The sequence below is a fragment of the Salvelinus alpinus genome, chromosome 11, assembly GCF_045679555.1.
Source record: "Salvelinus alpinus chromosome 11, SLU_Salpinus.1, whole genome shotgun sequence".
Taxonomy (NCBI): domain Eukaryota; kingdom Metazoa; phylum Chordata; class Actinopteri; order Salmoniformes; family Salmonidae; genus Salvelinus; species Salvelinus alpinus.
This window is the reverse complement of record NC_092096.1, coordinates 74,030,821-74,053,320: the sequence shown is the minus strand read 5'-3', so window position 1 is coordinate 74,053,320 and position 22,500 is coordinate 74,030,821. Positions and strand designations below refer to the sequence as shown.

The following is a 22,500-nucleotide window of genomic DNA, read 5'->3' as shown; positions in this document are numbered from 1 at the left end:
TTTGTGAATATGGAACATTTCTGGGACCTTTTTTATTTCAGATTATGAAACATGGGACCAACACTTCACATGTTCAGATTATGAAACATGGGACCAACACTTCACATGTTACGTCCTAGTAACCTGCTGCTAGTCCGCCTCTCTCGCTCTCTCCTCTGAGAAAAACAACCATCTTTAACACTCAGGACACGTCTATCAAGTTTTTAATCAGCATATTCAGTCAATATATACTGTGTCACACACAAATACTTATAAATACATGACAAACACACACATATATCTGAAATGCATACTTTCCCAGTACAATAGAAGGTAAATCCAGTATATAGAGACCATGTAAGGAGATCCATTATAATGATCTATTGTGGAGACGGTTGTCCTGCTATAGATTAATAAGGTCACACTAATTATCTTATACATAATATATTGTATACTCACACTCTACATGCTTGGATATATGTTAGTATATGTTCCACTCTGATATATATTTGATATATTATAACACTGAATACATGACTGAGGATAACATGTCTGGAACTAAAACTGGTTATCAACCTCTACATGTATACCTGGGTCCCTCTATCTCTCTCTCTCTCTTCTCCTTCTCCCCCTCTCTCTCCTTCCCTCTTTCTTCTCATTCTCCCCCTCTCTCTCTCTTCTCCTTCCCCTTCTCTCTCTCTCTCTTCTCCTTCCCCTTCTCTCTCTCTTTCTTCTCCTTCTCCCCCCCCCCCTTTCTCTCTCTTTCCCCCCTCACACTCTCTCCCTCCCTCTCTTTCTCCTCTCATTTCTTTAACCCCAGTCCCAGTTATCTCTCTCCTCTCATCTCTTTCTGGTCTGGCTACATTATCAAATCATCTCCATGCTGGTTGCTGTACTGGTTGCCAGGGGCATCGTCCCCCAGGTCAAAGGTCAGTTCGTTGCTATGGCAGACGGTGTCACCCCTACAGCCTGTGAGAGGGCCCACCACCCCACCCGCTGTCGCACCCCCCAACTCAACTGTTACCCTAGCCCCAACCCCACCCTCAACCCCACCCCCTAACCCACCTGTCAACTCACCCCTCACCCCACCTGTGACCACTCCTGTCCCACCACCCATCACATCACCCCCTACCCCACCTGTCCCACCACCCATCACATCACCCCCTACCTCACCTGTCCCACCACCCATCACATCACCCCCCACCTCACCTGTGACCCCTCCTGTCCCACCCCCTAACCCACCTGTCAACTCACCCCCTACCTCACCTGTGACCCCTCCTGTCCCACCCCCTAACCCACCTCTCAACTCACACCCACCGGCAGCCCCCACCCCACCTGCTTTGAGACACCTAACCCCACCAGCAGCCCCCACCCCACCAGCAGCCCCCACCCCACCAGCAGCCCCCACCCCACCAGCAGCCCCCACCCCACCTGTCGCTCCACCCATCACAGTCAAGCGACTCCTCCTCAGGTAATGGGTGAAGGCAGCCAGCCAATTCTGGTAAAGAGAGAGAACACAGTAAATGTGTGTGTTTGTGTGTGTGTGTGTGTTTGTGTGTGTGTGTGTGTGTGTGTTTGTGTGTGTGTTTGTGTGTACCCGTGCACCTGCAGTTGTGTCTTAGCCTTTGCATTTGTATGTCTCCGGCTACGTGTCTGTGTGTCTCTGCGTACGTGTGTGTGTGTGTGTGTGTGTGTGTGTGTGTGTGTGTGTGTGTGTGTGTGTGTGTGTGTGTGTGTGTGTGTGTGTGTGTGTGTGTGTGTGTGTGTGTGTGTGTCCCTCACTCTGCGTTGGTTCTCCTCACTACCATGGCTGTCATCCTGTGTGTCTCCGTACAGGTTAACAGCAGTCCTGTCCTGAAGCATGCTGCTACGGGAGTCACTGTTACTGCTGCTGTTACTGCTACTGAGACTCTGGCTCTGACTGTCCTCTGACGTCTAGGGGGAACAGAGAGAGAGAGTTACTACTGCTGTTACTACTACTGCTGTTACTACTACTGCTGCTGTTACTACTACTGCTGTTACTACTACTGCTGCTGTTACTACTGCTGCTGTTACTACTACTGCTGTTACTACTACTGCTGTTACTACTACTGCTGCTGTTACTACTACTGCTGTTACTACTGCTGCTGTTACTACTGCTGCTGTTACTACTACTGCTGCTGTTACTACTACTGCTGCTGTTACTACTGCTGCTGTTACTACTGCTGCTGTTACTACTACTGCTGTTACTACTGCTGCTGTTACTACTGCTGCTGTTACTACTACTGCTGTTACTACTGCTGCTGTTACTACTGCTGCTGTTACTACTACTGCTGCTGTTACTACTGCTGCTGTTACTACTGCTGCTGTTACTACTACTGCTGTTACTACTGCTGCTGTTACTACTGCTGCTGTTACTACTACTGCTGTTACTACTACTGCTGCTGTTACTACTACTGCTGTTACTACTACTGCTGCTGTTACTACTGCTGCTGTTACTACTGCTGCTGTTACTACTACTGCTGTTACTACTGCTGCTGTTACTGCTGCTGTTACTGCTGCTGCTGTTACTGCTGCTGTTACTGCTGCTGTTACTGCTGCTGCTGTTACTGCTGCTGTTACTGCTGCTGCTGTTACTGCTGCTGTTACTGCTGCTGTTACTGCTGCTGCTGTTACTGCTGCTGTTACTGCTGCTGCTGTTACTGCTGCTGTTACTGCTGCTGTTACTACTGCTGCTGTTACTGCTGCTGCTGTTACTGCTACTGCTGTTACTACTGCTGCTGTTACTACTACTGCTGTTACTACTGCTGCTGTTACTACTGCTGCTGTTACTACTACTGCTGTTACTACTACTGCTGCTGTTACTACTACTGCTGTTACTACTACTGCTGCTGTTACTACTGCTGCTGTTACTACTGCTGCTGTTACTACTACTGCTGTTACTACTGCTGCTGTTACTGCTGCTGTTACTGCTGCTGCTGTTACTGCTGCTGTTACTGCTGCTGTTACTGCTGCTGCTGTTACTGCTGCTGTTACTGCTGCTGCTGTTACTGCTGCTGTTACTGCTGCTGCTGTTACTGCTGCTGTTACTGCTGCTGTTACTACTGCTGCTGTTACTGCTGCTGCTGTTACTGCTGCTGCTGTTACTGCTGCTGTTACTGCTGCTGCTGTTACTGCTGCTGTTACTGCTGCTGTTACTACTACTGCTGTTACTGCTGCTGTTACTGCTGCTGTTACTGCTGCTGCTGTTACTGCTGCTGTTACTGCTGCTGCTGTTACTGCTGCTGTTACTGCTGCTGTTACTACTGCTGCTGTTACTGCTGCTGTTACTGCTGCTGTTACTGCTGCTGCTGTTACTGCTGCTGTTACTGCTGCTGTTACTGCTGCTGCTGTTACTGCTGCTGTTACTGCTGCTGTTACTACTGCTGCTGTTACTGCTGCTGTTACTGCTGCTGTTACTACTGCTGCTGTTACTACTACTGCTGTTACTGCTGCTGTTACTACTGCTGCTGTTACTGCTGCTGCTGTTACTACTACTGCTGCTGTTACTGCTGCTGTTACTACTGCTGCTGTTACTACTGCTGCTGTTACTACTACTGCTGTTACTACTGCTGCTGTTACTGCTGCTGTTACTGCTGCTGTTACTACTGCTGCTGTTACTGCTGCTGTTACTGCTGCTGCTGTTACTGCTGCTGTTACTGCTACTGCTGTTACTACTACTGTTACTGCTGCTGCTGTTACTACTACTGCTGTTACTACTACTGCTGTTACTACTGCTGCTGCTGTTACTACTGCTGCTGTTACTACTACTGCTGTTACTACTACTGCTGTTACTACTACTGCTGCTGTTACTACTACTGCTGTTACTACTGCTGCTGTTACTACTGCTGCTGTTACTACTACTGCTGCTGTTACTGCTGCTGCTGTTACTGCTGCTGCTGTTACTGCTGCTGTTACTGCTGCTGCTGTTACTGCTGCTGTTACTGCTGCTGTTACTACTACTGCTGTTACTGCTGCTGTTACTGCTGCTGTTACTGCTGCTGCTGTTACTGCTGCTGTTACTGCTGCTGCTGTTACTGCTGCTGTTACTGCTGCTGTTACTACTGCTGCTGTTACTGCTGCTGTTACTGCTGCTGTTACTGCTGCTGCTGTTACTGCTGCTGTTACTGCTGCTGTTACTGCTGCTGCTGTTACTGCTGCTGTTACTGCTGCTGTTACTACTGCTGCTGTTACTGCTGCTGTTACTGCTGCTGTTACTACTGCTGCTGTTACTACTACTGCTGTTACTGCTGCTGTTACTACTGCTGCTGTTACTGCTGCTGCTGTTACTACTACTGCTGTTACTACTGCTGCTGTTACTGCTGCTGTTACTACTGCTGCTGTTACTACTGCTGCTGTTACTACTACTGCTGTTACTACTGCTGCTGTTACTGCTGCTGTTACTGCTGCTGCTACTACTGCTGCTGTTACTGCTGCTGTTACTGCTGCTGCTGTTACTGCTGCTGTTACTGCTACTGCTGTTACTACTACTGTTACTGCTGCTGCTGTTACTACTACTGCTGTTACTACTACTGCTGTTACTACTGCTGCTGCTGTTACTACTGCTGCTGTTACTACTACTGCTGTTACTACTACTGCTGTTACTACTACTGCTGCTGTTACTACTACTGCTGTTACTACTGCTGCTGTTACTACTGCTGCTGTTACTACTACTGCTGCTGTTACTACTACTGCTGCTGTTACTACTGCTGCTGTTACTACTGCTGCTGTTACTACTACTGCTGTTACTACTGCTGCTGTTACTACTGCTGCTGTTACTACTACTGCTGTTACTACTGCTGCTGTTACTACTGCTGCTGTTACTACTACTGCTGCTGTTACTACTGCTGCTGTTACTACTGCTGCTGTTACTACTACTGCTGTTACTACTGCTGCTGTTACTACTGCTGCTGTTACTACTACTGCTGTTACTACTACTGCTGCTGTTACTACTACTGCTGTTACTACTACTGCTGCTGTTACTACTGCTGCTGTTACTACTGCTGCTGTTACTACTACTGCTGTTACTACTGCTGCTGTTACTGCTGCTGTTACTGCTGCTGCTGTTACTGCTGCTGTTACTGCTGCTGTTACTGCTGCTGCTGTTACTGCTGCTGTTACTGCTGCTGCTGTTACTGCTGCTGTTACTGCTGCTGTTACTGCTGCTGCTGTTACTGCTGCTGTTACTGCTGCTGCTGTTACTGCTGCTGTTACTGCTGCTGTTACTACTGCTGCTGTTACTGCTGCTGCTGTTACTGCTACTGCTGTTACTACTGCTGCTGTTACTACTACTGCTGTTACTACTGCTGCTGTTACTACTGCTGCTGTTACTACTACTGCTGTTACTACTACTGCTGCTGTTACTACTACTGCTGTTACTACTACTGCTGCTGTTACTACTGCTGCTGTTACTACTGCTGCTGTTACTACTACTGCTGTTACTACTGCTGCTGTTACTGCTGCTGTTACTGCTGCTGCTGTTACTGCTGCTGTTACTGCTGCTGTTACTGCTGCTGCTGTTACTGCTGCTGTTACTGCTGCTGCTGTTACTGCTGCTGTTACTGCTGCTGCTGTTACTGCTGCTGTTACTGCTGCTGTTACTACTGCTGCTGTTACTGCTGCTGCTGTTACTGCTGCTGCTGTTACTGCTGCTGTTACTGCTGCTGCTGTTACTGCTGCTGTTACTGCTGCTGTTACTACTACTGCTGTTACTGCTGCTGTTACTGCTGCTGTTACTGCTGCTGCTGTTACTGCTGCTGTTACTGCTGCTGCTGTTACTGCTGCTGTTACTGCTGCTGTTACTACTGCTGCTGTTACTGCTGCTGTTACTGCTGCTGTTACTGCTGCTGCTGTTACTGCTGCTGTTACTGCTGCTGTTACTGCTGCTGTTACTGCTGCTGCTGTTACTGCTGCTGTTACTGCTGCTGTTACTACTGCTGCTGTTACTGCTGCTGTTACTGCTGCTGTTACTACTGCTGCTGTTACTACTACTGCTGTTACTGCTGCTGTTACTACTGCTGCTGTTACTGCTGCTGCTGTTACTACTACTGCTGTTACTACTGCTGCTGTTACTGCTGCTGTTACTACTGCTGCTGTTACTACTGCTGCTGTTACTACTACTGCTGTTACTACTGCTGCTGTTACTGCTGCTGTTACTGCTGCTGTTACTACTGCTGCTGTTACTGCTGCTGTTACTGCTGCTGCTGTTACTGCTGCTGTTACTGCTACTGCTGTTACTACTACTGTTACTGCTGCTGCTGTTACTACTACTGCTGTTACTACTACTGCTGTTACTACTGCTGCTGCTGTTACTACTGCTGTTACTACTGCTGCTGTTACTACTGCTGCTGTTACTACTACTGCTGTTACTACTGCTGCTGTTACTGCTGCTGCTGTTACTACTGCTGCTGTTACTACTGAGGCTGTTACTACTACTGCTGTTACTACTGCTGCTGTTACTGCTGCTGCTGTTACTACTGCTGCTGTTACTACTGAGGCTGTTACTACTACTGCTGTTACTACTGAGGCTGTTACTACTGCTGTTACTACTACTGCTGTTACTACTGCTGCTGTTACTACTGCTGTTACTACTACTGCTGTTACTACTACTGCTGTTACTACTGCTGTTACTACTACTAATGTTACTACTGCTGCTGTTACTACTGCTGCTGTTACTACTACTGCTGTTACTACTGCTGCTGTTACTGCTGCTGCTGTTACTACTGCTGCTGCTGTTACTGAGGCTGTTACTACTGCTGTTACTACTGCTGCTGTTACTACTACTGCTGTTACTACTGAGGCTGTTACTACTGCTGTTACTGCTGCTGTTACTACTGCTGCTGTTACTACTGCTGTTACTACTACTGCTGTTACTACTGCTGCTGTTACTACTACTGCTGTTACTACTACTGCTGTTACTACTGCTGCTGTTACTACTACTGCTGTTACTACTACTGCTGTTACTACTGCTGCTGTTACTACTACTGCTGTTACTGCTACTGCTGTTACTGCTGCTGCTGTTACTACTACTGCTGTTACTACTGCTGCTGTTACTACTACTGCTGTTACTACTGAGGCTGTTACTACTGCTGCTGTTACTACTACTGCTGTTACTACTGCTGCTGTTACTGCTGCTGTTACTACTACTGCTGTTACTACTGCTGTTACTACTACTGTTACTACTACTGCTTTTACTACTACTGCTGTTACTGCTGCTGTTACTACTACTGCTGTTACTACTGCTGTTACTACTACTGTTACTACTACTGCTGTTACTACTACTGCTGTTACTGCTGCTGTTACTACTACTGCTGTTACTACTACTGCTGTTACTGCTGCTGTTACTACTACTGCTGTTACTACTGCTGTTACTACTACTGTTACTACTACTGCTGTTACTACTGCTGCTGTTACTACTGCTGTTACTACTGCTGTTACTACTACTGTTACTACTGCTGCTGTTACTACTACTGCTGTTACTACTGCTGTTACTACTGCTGTTACTACTACTGCTGTTACTACTGCTGCTGTTACTACTACTGCTGTTACTACTGCTGTTACTACTACTGTTACTACTGCTGCTGTTACTACTACTGCTGTTACTACTGCTGCTGTTACTACTGCTGCTGTTACTAGTACTGCTGTTACTACTACTGTTACTACTGCTGCTGTTACTACTACTGTTACTACTGCTGCTGTTACTACTACTGCTGTTACTACTACTGCTGTTACCGCTGCTGTTACTACTACTGTTACTACTGCTGCTGTTACTACTGCTGTTACCGCTGCTGTTACTACTGCTGCTGTTACTACTGCTGTTACTACTGCTGCTGTTACTACTGCTGTTACTACTGCTGCTGTTACTACTGCTGCTGTTACTACTGCTGCTGTTACTACTACTGCTGTTACTACTACTGCTGTTACTACTACTGTTACTACTACTGCTGTTACCGCTGCTGTTACTACTGCTGCTGTTACTACTGCTGCTGTTACTACTACTGCTGTTACTACTGCTGTTACTACTGCTGCTGTTACTACTGCTGTTACTACTACTGCTGTTACCGCTGCTGTTACTACTGCTGCTGTTACTACTGCTGCTGTTACTACTACTGCTGTTACTACTGCTGTTACTACTGCTGCTGTTACTACTGCTGTTACTACTGAGGCTGTTACTACTGCTGCTGTTACTACTGCTGCTGTTACTACTACTGCTGTTACTACTACTGCTGTTATTACTGCTGTTACTACTGAGGCTGTTACTACTGCTGCTGTTACTACTGCTGCTGTTACTACTGCTGTTACTACTGAGGCTGTTACTACTGCTGTTACTACTGCTGCTGTTACTACTGCTGCTGTTACTACTGCTGCTGTTACTACTGAGGCTGTTACTACTACTGCTGTTACTACTGAGGCTGTTACTACTGCTGCTGTTACTACTACTGCTGTTACTACTGAGGCTGTTACTACTGCTGCTGTTACTACTACTGCTGTTACTACTGCTGCTGTTACTACTGCTGTTACTACTACTGCTGTTACTACTACTACTGTTACTACTGCTGCTGTTACTACTGCTGCTGTTACTACTGCTGCTGTTACTACTACTGCTGTTACTACTAATACTGTTACTACTGCTGCTGTTACTACTACTGCTGTTACTACTGCTGCTGTTACTACTGCTGCTGTTACTACTGCTGCTGTTACTACTGCTGCTGTTACTACTGCTGCTGTTACTACTGCTGCTGTTACTACTGCTGCTGTTACTACTACTGCTGTTACTACTGAGGCTGTTACTACTGCTGCTGTTACTACTACTGCTGTTACTACTGCTGCTGTTACTACTGCTGTTACTACTACTGCTGTTACTACTACTACTGTTACTACTGCTGCTGTTACTACTGAGGCTGTTACTACTGCTGCTGTTACTACTGCTGCTGTTACTACTACTGTTACTGCTGCTGCTGTTACTACTGCTGCTGCTGTTACTACTACTGTTACTACTGCTGCTGTTACTACTGCTGCTGTTACTACTGAGGCTGTTACTACTACTGCTGTTACTACTGCTGCTGTTACTACTGAGGCTGTTACTACTGAGGCTGTTACTGCTGCTGCTGTTACTACTACTGTTACTGCTGCTGCTGTTACTACTGCTGCTGCTGTTACTACTACTGTTACTACTGCTGCTGTTACTACTGCTGCTGTTACTACTGAGGCTGTTACTACTACTGCTGTTACTACTGCTGCTGTTACTACTGAGGCTGTTACTACTACTGTTACTGCTGCTGCTGTTATTACTACTGCTGTTACTACTGCTGTTACTACTGCTGCTGTTACTACTGAGGCTGTTACTGCTGCTGCTGTTACTACTGCTGCTGTTACTACTGCTGCTGTTACTACTGCTGCTGTTACTACTGCTGTTACTACTGCTGTTACTGCTGCTGTTACTACTGAGGCTGTTACTGCTGCTGCTGTTACTACTGCTGTTACTACTGCTGTTACTGCTGCTGTTACTACTGCTGTTACTGCTGCTGCTGTTACTACTACTGCTGTTACTACTGCTGTTACTACTGCTGCTGTTACTACTGAGGCTGTTACTACTGCTGCTGTTACTGCTGCTGTTACTACTGCTGCTGTTACTACTACTGTTACTGCTGCTGCTGTTACTACTACTGCTGTTACTACTGCTGTTACTACTGCTGCTGTTACTACTGAGGCTGTTACTACTACTGCTGTTACTACTGCTGTTACTACTGCTGCTGTTACTACTACTGCTGTTACTACTACTGCTGTTACTACTGAGGCTGTTACTACTGAGGCTGTTAGTACTACTGCTGTTACTACTGCTGTTACTACTACTGCTGTTACTACTGCTGTTACTACTGCTGCTGTTACTACTACTGCTGTTACTACTGCTGCTGTTACTACTGCTGCTGTTACTACTGAGGCTGTTACTACTGCTGCTGTTACTACTGAGGCTGTTACTACTACTGCTGTTACTACTACTGCTGTTACTACTACTGCTGTTACTACTGCTGTTACTACTGCTGCTGTTACTACTACTGCTGTTACTACTACTGCTGTTACTACTGAGGCTGTTACTACTGCTGTTACTGCTGCTGTTACTACTGCTGTTACTACTACTGCTGTTACTACTACTGCTGTTACTACTGCTGTTACTACTGCTGCTGTTACTACTACTGCTGTTACTACTACTGCTGTTACTACTGAGGCTGTTACTACTGCTGTTACTGCTGCTGTTACTACTGCTGCTGTTACTACTGCTGTTACTACTACTGCTGTTACTACTACTGCTGTTACTACTGCTGCTGTTACTACTACTGCTGTTACTACTGCTGCTGTTACTACTACTGCTGTTACTACTGAGGCTGTTACTACTGCTGCTGTTACTACTACTGCTGTTACTACTGCTGCTGTTACTGCTGCTGTTACTACTACTGCTGTTACTACTGCTGTTACTACTACTGTTACTACTACTGCTTTTACTACTACTGCTGTTACTGCTGCTGTTACTACTACTGCTGTTACTACTGCTGTTACTACTACTGTTACTACTACTGCTGTTACTACTACTGCTGTTACTGCTGCTGTTACTACTACTGTTGTTACTACTACTGCTGTTACTGCTGCTGTTACTACTACTGCTGTTACTACTGCTGTTACTACTACTGTTACTACTACTGCTGTTACTACTGCTGCTGTTACTACTACTGCTGTTACTACTGCTGTTACTACTACTGTTACTACTACTGCTGTTACTACTGCTGCTGTTACTACTGCTGTTACTACTGCTGTTACTACTACTGTTACTACTGCTGCTGTTACTACTACTGCTGTTACTACTGCTGTTACTACTGCTGTTACTACTACTGCTGTTACTACTGCTGCTGTTACTACTACTGCTGTTACTACTGCTGTTACTACTACTGTTACTACTGCTGCTGTTACTACTACTGCTGTTACTACTGCTGCTGTTACTACTGCTGCTGTTACTACTGCTGCTGTTACTAGTACTGCTGTTACTACTACTGTTACTACTGCTGCTGTTATTACTACTGTTACTACTGCTGCTGTTACTACTACTGATGTTACTACTACTGCTGTTACCGCTGCTGTTACTACTACTGTTACTACTGCTGCTGTTACTACTGCTGTTACCGCTGCTGTTACTACTGCTGCTGTTACTACTGCTGTTACTACTGCTGCTGTTACTACTGCTGTTACTACTGCTGCTGTTACTACTGCTGCTGTTACTACTACTGCTGTTACTACTACTGCTGTTACTACTACTGTTACTACTACTGCTGTTACCGCTGCTGTTACTACTGCTGCTGTTACTACTGCTGCTGTTACTACTACTGCTGTTACTACTGCTGTTACTACTGCTGCTGTTACTACTGCTGTTACTACTACTGCTGTTACCGCTGCTGTTACTACTGCTGCTGTTACTACTGCTGCTGTTACTACTACTGCTGTTACTACTGCTGTTACTACTGCTGCTGTTACTACTGCTGTTACTACTGAGGCTGTTACTACTGCTGCTGTTACTACTGCTGCTGTTACTACTGCTGCTGTTACTACTGCTGTTACTACTGAGGCTGTTACTACTGCTGTTACTACTGCTGCTGTTACTACTGCTGCTGTTACTACTGCTGCTGTTACTACTGAGGCTGTTACTACTACTGCTGTTACTACTGAGGCTGTTACTACTGCTGCTGTTACTACTACTGCTGTTACTACTGCTGCTGTTACTACTGCTGCTGTTACTACTGCTGCTGTTACTACTACTGCTGTTACTACTGAGGCTGTTACTACTGCTGCTGTTACTACTGCTGCTGTTACTACTGAGGCTGTTACTACTACTGCTGTTACTACTGAGGCTGTTACTACTGCTGCTGTTACTACTACTGCTGTTACTACTGAGGCTGTTACTACTGCTGCTGTTACTACTGCTGCTGTTACTACTGCTGCTGTTACTACTGCTGCTGTTACTACTACTGCTGTTACTACTGCTGCTGTTACTACTGCTGCTGTTACTACTGCTGCTGTTACTACTACTACTGCTGCTGTTACTACTACTGCTGTTACTACTGAGGCTGTTACTACTGCTACTGTTACTACTGCTGCTGTTACTACTGCTGCTGTTACTACTGCTGCTGTTACTACTGCTGCTGTTACTACTACTGCTGTTACTACTGAGGCTGTTACTACTGCTGCTGTTACTACTACTGCTGTTACTACTGCTGCTGTTACTACTGCTGTTACTACTACTGCTGTTACTACTACTACTGTTACTACTGCTGCTGTTACTACTGCTGCTGTTACTACTGCTGCTGTTACTACTACTGCTGTTACTACTACTACTGTTACTACTGCTGCTGTTACTACTACTGCTGTTACTACTGCTGCTGTTACTACTGCTGCTGTTACTACTGAGGCTGTTACTACTACTGCTGTTACTACTGCTGCTGTTACTACTGAGGCTGTTACTACTGAGGCTGTTACTGCTGCTGCTGTTACTACTACTGTTACTGCTGCTGCTGTTACTACTGCTGCTGCTGTTACTACTACTGTTACTACTGCTGCTGTTACTACTGCTGCTGTTACTACTGAGGCTGTTACTACTACTGCTGTTACTACTGCTGCTGTTACTACTGAGGCTGTTACTACTACTGTTACTGCTGCTGCTGTTACTACTACTGCTGTTACTACTGCTGTTACTACTGCTGCTGTTACTACTGAGGCTGTTACTGCTGCTGCTGTTACTACTGCTGCTGTTACTACTGCTGCTGTTACTACTGCTGCTGTTACTACTGCTGTTACTGCTGCTGTTACTACTGAGGCTGTTACTGCTGCTGCTGTTACTACTGCTGTTACTACTGCTGTTACTGCTGCTGTTACTACTGCTGTTACTGCTGCTGCTGTTACTACTACTGCTGTTACTACTGCTGTTACTACTGCTGCTGTTACTACTGAGGCTGTTACTACTGCTGCTGTTACTGCTGCTGTTACTACTGCTGCTGTTACTACTACTGTTACTGCTGCTGCTGTTACTACTACTGCTGTTACTACTGCTGTTACTACTGCTGCTGTTACTACTGAGGCTGTTACTACTACTGCTGTTACTACTGCTGTTACTACTGCTGCTGTTACTACTACTGCTGTTACTACTACTGCTGTTACTACTGAGGCTGTTACTACTACTGCTGTTACTACTGCTGTTACTACTGCTGCTGTTACTACTACTGCTGTTACTACTGCTGCTGTTACTACTGCTGCTGTTACTACTGAGGCTGTTACTACTGCTGCTGTTACTACTGAGGCTGTTACTACTACTGCTGTTACTACTGCTGTTACTACTACTGCTGTTACTACTACTGCTGTTACTACTGCTGTTACTACTGCTGCTGTTACTACTGAGGCTGTTACTACTGAGGCTGTTACTGCTGCTGCTGTTACTACTACTGTTACTGCTGCTGCTGTTACTACTGCTGCTGCTGTTACTACTACTGTTACTACTGCTGCTGTTACTACTGCTGCTGTTACTACTGAGGCTGTTACTACTACTGCTGTTACTACTGCTGCTGTTACTACTGAGGCTGTTACTACTACTGTTACTGCTGCTGCTGTTACTACTACTGCTGTTACTACTGCTGTTACTACTGCTGCTGTTACTACTGAGGCTGTTACTGCTGCTGCTGTTACTACTGCTGCTGTTACTACTGCTGCTGTTACTACTGCTGCTGTTACTACTGCTGTTACTGCTGCTGTTACTACTGAGGCTGTTACTGCTGCTGCTGTTACTACTGCTGTTACTACTGCTGTTACTGCTGCTGTTACTACTGCTGTTACTGCTGCTGCTGTTACTACTACTGCTGTTACTACTGCTGTTACTACTGCTGCTGTTACTACTGAGGCTGTTACTACTGCTGCTGTTACTGCTGCTGTTACTACTGCTGCTGTTACTACTACTGTTACTGCTGCTGCTGTTACTACTACTGCTGTTACTACTGCTGTTACTACTGCTGCTGTTACTACTGAGGCTGTTACTACTACTGCTGTTACTACTGCTGTTACTACTGCTGCTGTTACTACTACTGCTGTTACTACTACTGCTGTTACTACTGAGGCTGTTACTACTACTGCTGTTACTACTGCTGTTACTACTGCTGTTACTACTACTGCTGTTACTACTGCTGTTACTACTGCTGCTGTTACTACTACTGCTGTTACTACTGCTGCTGTTACTACTGCTGCTGTTACTACTGAGGCTGTTACTACTGCTGCTGTTACTACTGAGGCTGTTACTACTACTGCTGTTACTACTGCTGTTACTACTACTGCTGTTACTACTACTGCTGTTACTACTGCTGTTACTACTGCTGCTGTTACTACTACTGCTGTTACTACTACTGCTGTTACTACTGAGGCTGTTACTACTGCTGTTACTGCTGCTGTTACTACTGCTGCTGTTACTACTGCTGTTACTACTACTGCTGTTACTACTACTGCTGTTACTACTGCTGCTGTTACTACTACTGCTGTTACTACTGCTGCTGTTACTACTACTGCTGTTACTACTGAGGCTGTTACTACTGCTGTTACTGCTGCTGTTACTACTACTGCTGTTACTACTGCTGCTGTTACTACTGCTGCTGTTACTAGTACTGTTACTACTACTGCTGTTACTACTGCTGCTGTTACTACTACTGCTGTTACTACTGCTGTTACTACTACTGTTACTACTACTGTTACTACTACTGCTGTTACTACTGCTGCTGTTACTACTACTGCTGTTACTACTACTGCTGTTACTGCTGCTGTTACTACTACTGCTGTTACTACTGCTGTTACTACTACTGTTACTACTACTGCTGTTACTACTGCTGCTGTTACTGCTGCTGTTACTACTACTGTTACTACTGCTGCTGTTACTACTACTGTTACTACTGCTGCTGTTACTACTACTGTTACTACTACTGCTGTTACTACTACTGTTACTGCTGCTGCTGTTACTACTACTGCTGTTACTACTGCTGTTACTACTGCTGCTGTTACTACTGAGGCTGTTACTACTACTGCTGTTACTACTGCTGTTACTACTGCTGCTGTTACTACTACTGCTGTTACTACTGAGGCTGTTACTACTGAGGCTGTTACTACTACTGCTGTTACTACTGCTGTTACTACTGCTGTTACTACTACTGCTGTTACTACTGCTGTTACTACTGCTGCTGTTACTACTACTGCTGTTACTACTGCTGCTGTTACTACTGCTGCTGTTACTACTGAGGCTGTTACTACTGCTGCTGTTACTACTGAGGCTGTTACTACTACTGCTGTTACTACTGCTGTTACTACTACTGATGTTACTACTACTGCTGTTACTACTGCTGTTACTACTGCTGCTGTTACTACTACTGCTGTTACTACTACTGCTGTTACTACTGAGGCTGTTACTACTGCTGTTACTGCTGCTGTTACTACTGCTGCTGTTACTACTGCTGTTACTACTACTGCTGTTACTACTACTGCTGTTACTACTGCTGCTGTTACTACTACTGCTGTTACTACTGCTGCTGTTACTACTACTGCTGTTACTACTGAGGCTGTTACTACTGCTGTTACTGCTGCTGTTACTACTACTGCTGTTACTACTGCTGCTGTTACTACTGCTGCTGTTACTACTACTGTTACTACTACTGCTGTTACTACTGCTGCTGTTACTACTACTGCTGTTACTACTGCTGTTACTACTACTGTTACTACTACTGTTACTACTACTGCTGTTACTACTGCTGCTGTTACTACTACTGCTGTTACTACTGCTGCTGTTACTACTGCTGTTACTACTGCTGTTACTACTACTGTTACTACTACTGCTGTTACTACTACTGCTGTTACTGCTGCTGTTACTACTACTGCTGTTACTACTACTGCTGTTACTGCTGCTGTTACTACTACTGCTGTTACTACTGCTGTTACTACTACTGTTACTACTACTGCTGTTACTACTGCTGCTGTTACTGCTGCTGTTACTACTACTGTTACTACTGCTGCTGTTACTACTACTGTTACTACTGCTGCTGTTACTACTACTGTTACTACTACTGCTGTTACCGCTGCTGTTACTACTGCTGCTGTTACTACTGCTGCTGTTACTAGTACTGCTGTTACTACTACTGTTACTACTGCTGCTGTTACTACTACTGCTGTTACTACTGCTGCTGTTACTACTGCTGCTGTTACTACTGCTGCTGTTACTAGTACTGCTGTTACTACTACTGTTACTACTGCTGCTGTTACTACTACTGTTACTACTACTGCTGTTACTACTGCTGTTACTACTGAGGCTGTTACTACTGCTGCTGTTACTACTGCTGCTGTTACTACTGCTGCTGTTACTACTACTGCTGTTACTACTACTGCTGTTACTACTACTGTTACTACTACTGCTGTTACCGCTGCTGTTACTACTGCTGCTGTTACTACTGCTGCTGTTACTACTACTGCTGTTACTACTGCTGTTACTACTGCTGCTGTTACTACTGCTGTTACTACTACTGCTGTTACCGCTGCTGTTACTACTGCTGTTACTACTGCTGCTGTTACTACTACTGCTGTTACCGCTGCTGTTACTACTGCTGTTACTACTGCTGCTGTTACTACTACTGCTGTTACTGCTGCTGTTACTACTGCTGTTACTACTACTGCTGTTACTACTGAGGCTGTTACTACTGCTGCTGTTACTACTGCTGCTGTTACTACTGCTGCTGTTACTACTGCTGTTACTACTGAGGCTGTTACTACTGCTGTTACTACTGCTGCTGTTACTACTGCTGCTGTTACTACTACTGCTGTTACTACTGCTGTTACTACTGCTGTTACTACTGCTGTTATTACTGCTGTTACTACTGCTGCTGTTACTACTGCTGCTGTTACTACTGCTGCTGTTACTACTGCTGCTGTTACTACTACTGCTGTTACTACTACTGCTGTTATTACTGCTGTTACTACTGCTGCTGTTACTACTACTGCTGTTACTACTGAGGCTGTTACTACTGCTGCTGTTACTACTGCTGCTGTTACTACTGCTGCTGTTACTACTACTGCTGTTACTACTGCTGCTGTTACTACTGCTGCTGTTACTACTGCTGCTGTTACTACTACTGCTGTTACTACTGCTGCTGTTACTACTACTGCTGTTACTACTGAGGCTGTTACTACTGCTGCTGTTACTACTGCTGCTGTTACTACTGCTGCTGTTACTACTACTGCTGTTACTACTGAGGCTGTTACTACTACTGCTGTTACTACTACTGCTGTTACTACTGAGGCTGTTACTACTACTGCTGTTACTACTGCTGTTACTACTACTGTTACTACTACTGCTGTTACTACTGCTGCTGTTACTACTGCTGCTGTTACTACTGCTGCTGTTACTACTGCTGCTGTTACTACTACTGCTGTTACTACTGCTGTTACTACTACTGCTGTTACTACTGAGGCTGTTACTACTGCTGCTGTTACTACTACTGCTGTTACTACTGCTGCTGTTACTACTACTGCTGTTACTACTGCTGCTGTTACTACTGCTGTTACTACTACTGCTGTTACTACTGCTGCTGTTACTACTGAGGCTGTTACTACTGCTGCTGTTACTACTGCTGCTGTTACTACTGCTGCTGTTACTACTACTGCTGTTACTACTGAGGCTGTTACTACTGCTGCTGTTACTACTGCTGCTGTTACTACTGCTGCTGTTACTACTGCTGCTGTTACTACTACTGCTGTTACTACTGAGGCTGTTACTACTACTGCTGTTACTACTGCTGCTGTTACTACTGCTGCTGTTACTACTGCTGCTGTTACTACTACTGCTGTTACTACTGCTGCTGTTACTACTGCTGCTGTTACTACTGCTGCTGTTACTACTGCTGCTGTTACTACTACTGCTGTTACTACTGCTGCTGTTACTACTGCTGCTGTTACCACTACTGCTGTTACTACTGAGGCTGTTACTACTGCTGCTGTTACTACTACTGCTGTTACTACTGCTGCTGTTACTACTGCTGTTACTACTGCTGCTGTTACTACTGAGGCTGTTACTACTGCTGTTACTACTGCTGCTGTTACTACTGAGGCTGTTACTACTGCTGTTACTACTGCTGTTACTACTACTGCTGTTACTACTGCTGCTGTTACTACTGAGGCTGTTACTACTACTGCTGTTACTGCTGCTGTTACTGCTGCTGTTACTACTACTGCTGTTACTACTGAGGCTGTTACTGCTGCTGTTACTACTGCTGCTGTTTCTACTGCTGCTGTTACTATTGCTGCTGTTACTACTACTGCTGTTACTGCTGCTGTTACTGCTGCTGTTACTACTACTGCTGTTACTACTGAGGCTGTTACTGCTGCTGTTACTACTGCTGCTGTTACTACTGCTGCTGTTACTATTGCTGCTGTTACTACTGCTGCTGTTACTGCTGCTGTTACTACTACTGCTGTTACTACTGAGGCTGTTACTGCTGTTACTACTACTGCTGCTGTTACTACTACTGTTACTACTACTGCTGTTACTGCTGCTGCTGTTACTACTGCTGCTGTTACTACTGCTGTTACTGCTGCTGTTACTACTACTACTGTTACTACTACTGCTGTTACTGCTGCTGCTGTTACTACTGCTGTTACTGCTGCTGTTACTGCTGCTGTTACTACTACTGCTGTTACTACTGCTGCTGTTACTACTGCTGTTACTACTACTGCTGTTACTACTACTGCTGCTGTTACTACTACTGCTGTTACTACTGAGGCTGTTACTGCTGTTACTACTACTACTGTTACTACTACTGCTGTTACTACTGCTGCTGTTACTACTGCTGTTACTGCTGCTGTTACTACTACTGCTGTTACTACTACTGCTGTTACTGCTGCTGCTGTTACTACTGCTGTTACTACTACTACTGTTACTACTACTGCTGTTACTACTGCTGTTACTACTGCTGTTACTGCTGCTGTTACTACTACTGCTGTTACTACTGCTGCTGTTACTACTGCTGTTACTACTACTGATGTTACTACTACTGCTGTTACTACTGCTGTTACTACTACTGTTACTACTGCTGCTGTTACTACTGCTGTTACTACTACTGCTGTTACTGCTGCTGCTGTTACTACTGCTGTTACTGCTGCTGTTACTACTGCTGTTACTACTACTGATGTTACTACTACTGCTGTTACTGCTGCTGTTACTACTGCTGTTACTACTACTGATGTTACTACTGCTGCTGTTACTACTACTGATGTTACTACTGCTGCTGTTACTACTGCTGCTGTTACTACTGCTGCTGTTACTACTGCTGCTGTTACTACTACTGCTGTTACTACTGCTGCTGTTACTACTGCTGCTGTTACTACTGCTGCTGTTACTACTGCTGCTGTTACTACTGCTGCTGTTACTACTGCTGCTGTTACTACTGCTGCTGTTACCACTACTGCTGTTACTACTGAGGCTGTTACTACTGCTGCTGTTACTACTACTGCTGTTACTACTGCTGCTGTTACTACTGCTGTTACTACTGCTGCTGTTACTACTGAGGCTGTTACTACTGCTGTTACTACTGCTGCTGTTACTACTGAGGCTGTTACTACTGCTGTTACTACTGCTGTTACTACTACTGCTGTTACTACTGCTGCTGTTACTACTGAGGCTGTTACTACTACTGCTGTTACTGCTGCTGTTACTGCTGCTGTTACTACTACTGCTGTTACTACTGAGGCTGTTACTGCTGCTGTTACTACTGCTGCTGTTTCTACTGCTGCTGTTACTATTGCTGCTGTTACTACTACTGCTGTTACTGCTGCTGTTACTGCTGCTGTTACTACTACTGCTGTTACTACTGAGGCTGTTACTGCTGCTGTTACTACTGCTGCTGTTACTACTGCTGCTGTTACTATTGCTGCTGTTACTACTGCTGCTGTTACTGCTGCTGTTACTACTACTGCTGTTACTACTGAGGCTGTTACTGCTGTTACTACTACTGCTGCTGTTACTACTACTGTTACTACTACTGCTGTTACTGCTGCTGCTGTTACTACTGCTGCTGTTACTACTGCTGTTACTGCTGCTGTTACTACTACTACTGTTACTACTACTGCTGTTACTGCTGCTGCTGTTACTACTGCTGTTACTGCTGCTGTTACTGCTGCTGTTACTACTACTGCTGTTACTACTGCTGCTGTTACTACTGCTGTTACTACTACTGCTGTTACTACTACTGCTGCTGTTACTACTACTGCTGTTACTACTGAGGCTGTTACTGCTGTTACTACTACTACTGTTACTACTACTGCTGTTACTACTGCTGCTGTTACTACTGCTGTTACTGCTGCTGTTACTACTACTGCTGTTACTACTACTGCTGTTACTGCTGCTGCTGTTACTACTGCTGTTACTACTACTACTGTTACTACTACTGCTGTTACTACTGCTGTTACTGCTGCTGTTACTGCTGCTGTTACTACTACTGCTGTTACTACTGCTGCTGTTACTACTGCTGTTACTACTACTGATGTTACTACTACTGCTGTTACTACTGCTGTTACTACTACTGTTACTACTGCTGCTGTTACTACTGCTGTTACTACTACTGCTGTTACTGCTGCTGCTGTTACTACTGCTGTTACTGCTGCTGTTACTACTGCTGTTACTACTACTGATGTTACTACTACTGCTGTTACTGCTGCTGTTACTACTGCTGTTACTACTACTGATGTTACTACTGCTGCTGTTACTACTGCTGTTACTACTACTGATGTTACTACTGCTGCTGTTACTACTGCTGCTGTTACTACTGCTGCTGTTACTACTGCTGTTACTACTCCTGCTGTTACTACTGCTGTTACTACTGCTGTTACTACTGCTGCTGTTACTGCTGTTACTACTGCTGCTGTTACTACTGCTGTTACTACTGCTACTGTTACTACTACTGCTGTTACTACTACTGCTGTTACTACTACTGCTGTTACTACTGCTGTTACTACTGCTGCTGTTACTACTGCTGTTACTGCTGCTGCTGTTACTACTGCTGTTACTGCTGCTGTTACTACTGCTGTTACTACTGCTGCTGTTACTACTGCTGCTGTTACTACTGCTGTTACTACTACTGCTGTTACTACTGAGGCTGTTACTACTACTGCTGTTACTACTGCTGTTACTGCTGCTGCTGTTACTACTGCTGTTACTGCTGCTGTTACTACTGCTGCTGTTACTACTGCTGTTACTACTACTGCTGCTGTTACTACTGCTGCTGTTACTACTACTGCTGTTACTATTGCTGCTGTTACTACTACTGCTGTTACTACTACTGCTGTTACTACTGCTGCTGTTACTACTGCTGTTACTACTACTGCTGTTACTACTGAGGCTGTTACTGCTGCTGTTACTACTACTGCTGCTGTTACTACTGCTGCTGCTGTTACTACTGCTGCTGCTGTTACTGCTGCTGTTACTACTACTGCTGTTACTACTGCTGCTGTTACTACTGCTGCTGTTACTACTGCTGTTACTGCTGCTGTTACTACTGCTGCTGTTACTACTGCTGCTGTTACTACTGCTGCTGTTACTACTGCTGCTGTTACTACTGCTGCTGTTACTACTACTGCTGTTACTGCTGCTGTTACTACTGCTGTTACTGCTGCTGTTACTACTGCTGTTACTGCTGCTGTTACTACTACTACTGTTACTACTGCTGCTGTTACTACTGAGGCTGTTACTACTGCTGCTGTTACTACTGCTGTTACTGCTGCTGCTGTTACTACTGCTGCTGTTACTACTGCTGTTACTACTCCTGCTGTTACTACTACTGCTGTTACTACTGCTGTTACTACTACTGCTGTTACTACTGCTGCTGTTACTACTGAGGCTGTTACTACTGCTGCTGTTACTACTGCTGTTACTGCTGCTGCTGTTACTACTGAGGCTGTTACTGCTGCTGTTACTACTGCTGCTGTTACTACTGCTGTTACTGCTGCTGTTACTACTGCTGTTACTACTACTGCTGTTACTACTGCTGCTGTTACTACTGCTGTTACTACTACTGATGTTACTACTGCTGCTGTTACTACTACTGCTGTTACTACTGCTGCTGTTACTACTGCTGCTGTTACTACTGCTGCTGTTACTACTGCTGTTACTACTCCTGCTGTTACTACTGCTGTTACTACTGCTGCTGTTACTACTACTGCTGTTACTACTGCTGCTGTTACTACTACTGCTGTTACTATTACTGTCACTACCGATGTTACTACTGAGGCTGTTACTACTGCTGCTGTTACTACTGCTGCTGTTACTACTGCTGCTGTTACTACTGCTGCTGTTACTACTGCTGCTGTTACTACTGCTGTTACTACTCCTGCTGTTACTACTGCTGCTGTTACTACTGCTGTTACTACTGCTGCTGTTACTGCTGTTACTATTACTGTCAC

The 22,500-nt window shown here is 45.1% G+C and overlaps 2 protein-coding genes across 2 annotated transcripts in view; both read right to left on the bottom strand.

The window, feature by feature from the left end:
* Nucleotides 1-838: 838 nt before the first annotated feature.
* LOC139533376 (uncharacterized) overlaps nt 839-22,500 on the bottom strand; it is a 59,399-nt gene continuing 37,737 nt past the window's right edge. Inside the window, exons 10-12 of the mRNA XM_071331422.1 lie at nt 1,762-1,914; nt 1,279-1,477; nt 839-948 (exon numbers count right to left, since the gene is read on the bottom strand). Of these exons, the coding sequence (XP_071187523.1) occupies nt 839-948; nt 1,279-1,477; nt 1,762-1,914 (462 nt within the window). The remainder of the gene's footprint in view (nt 949-1,278; nt 1,478-1,761; nt 1,915-22,500) is intronic.
* On the bottom strand, nt 15,710-21,562 carry LOC139533445 (dentin sialophosphoprotein-like; the record flags this gene model as incomplete). Its single annotated transcript, XM_071331469.1, has 2 exons — nt 15,710-16,225; nt 20,831-21,562. Coding segments are annotated over 2 exons (1,248 nt in total), but the record flags the coding sequence as incomplete, so codon positions are not given.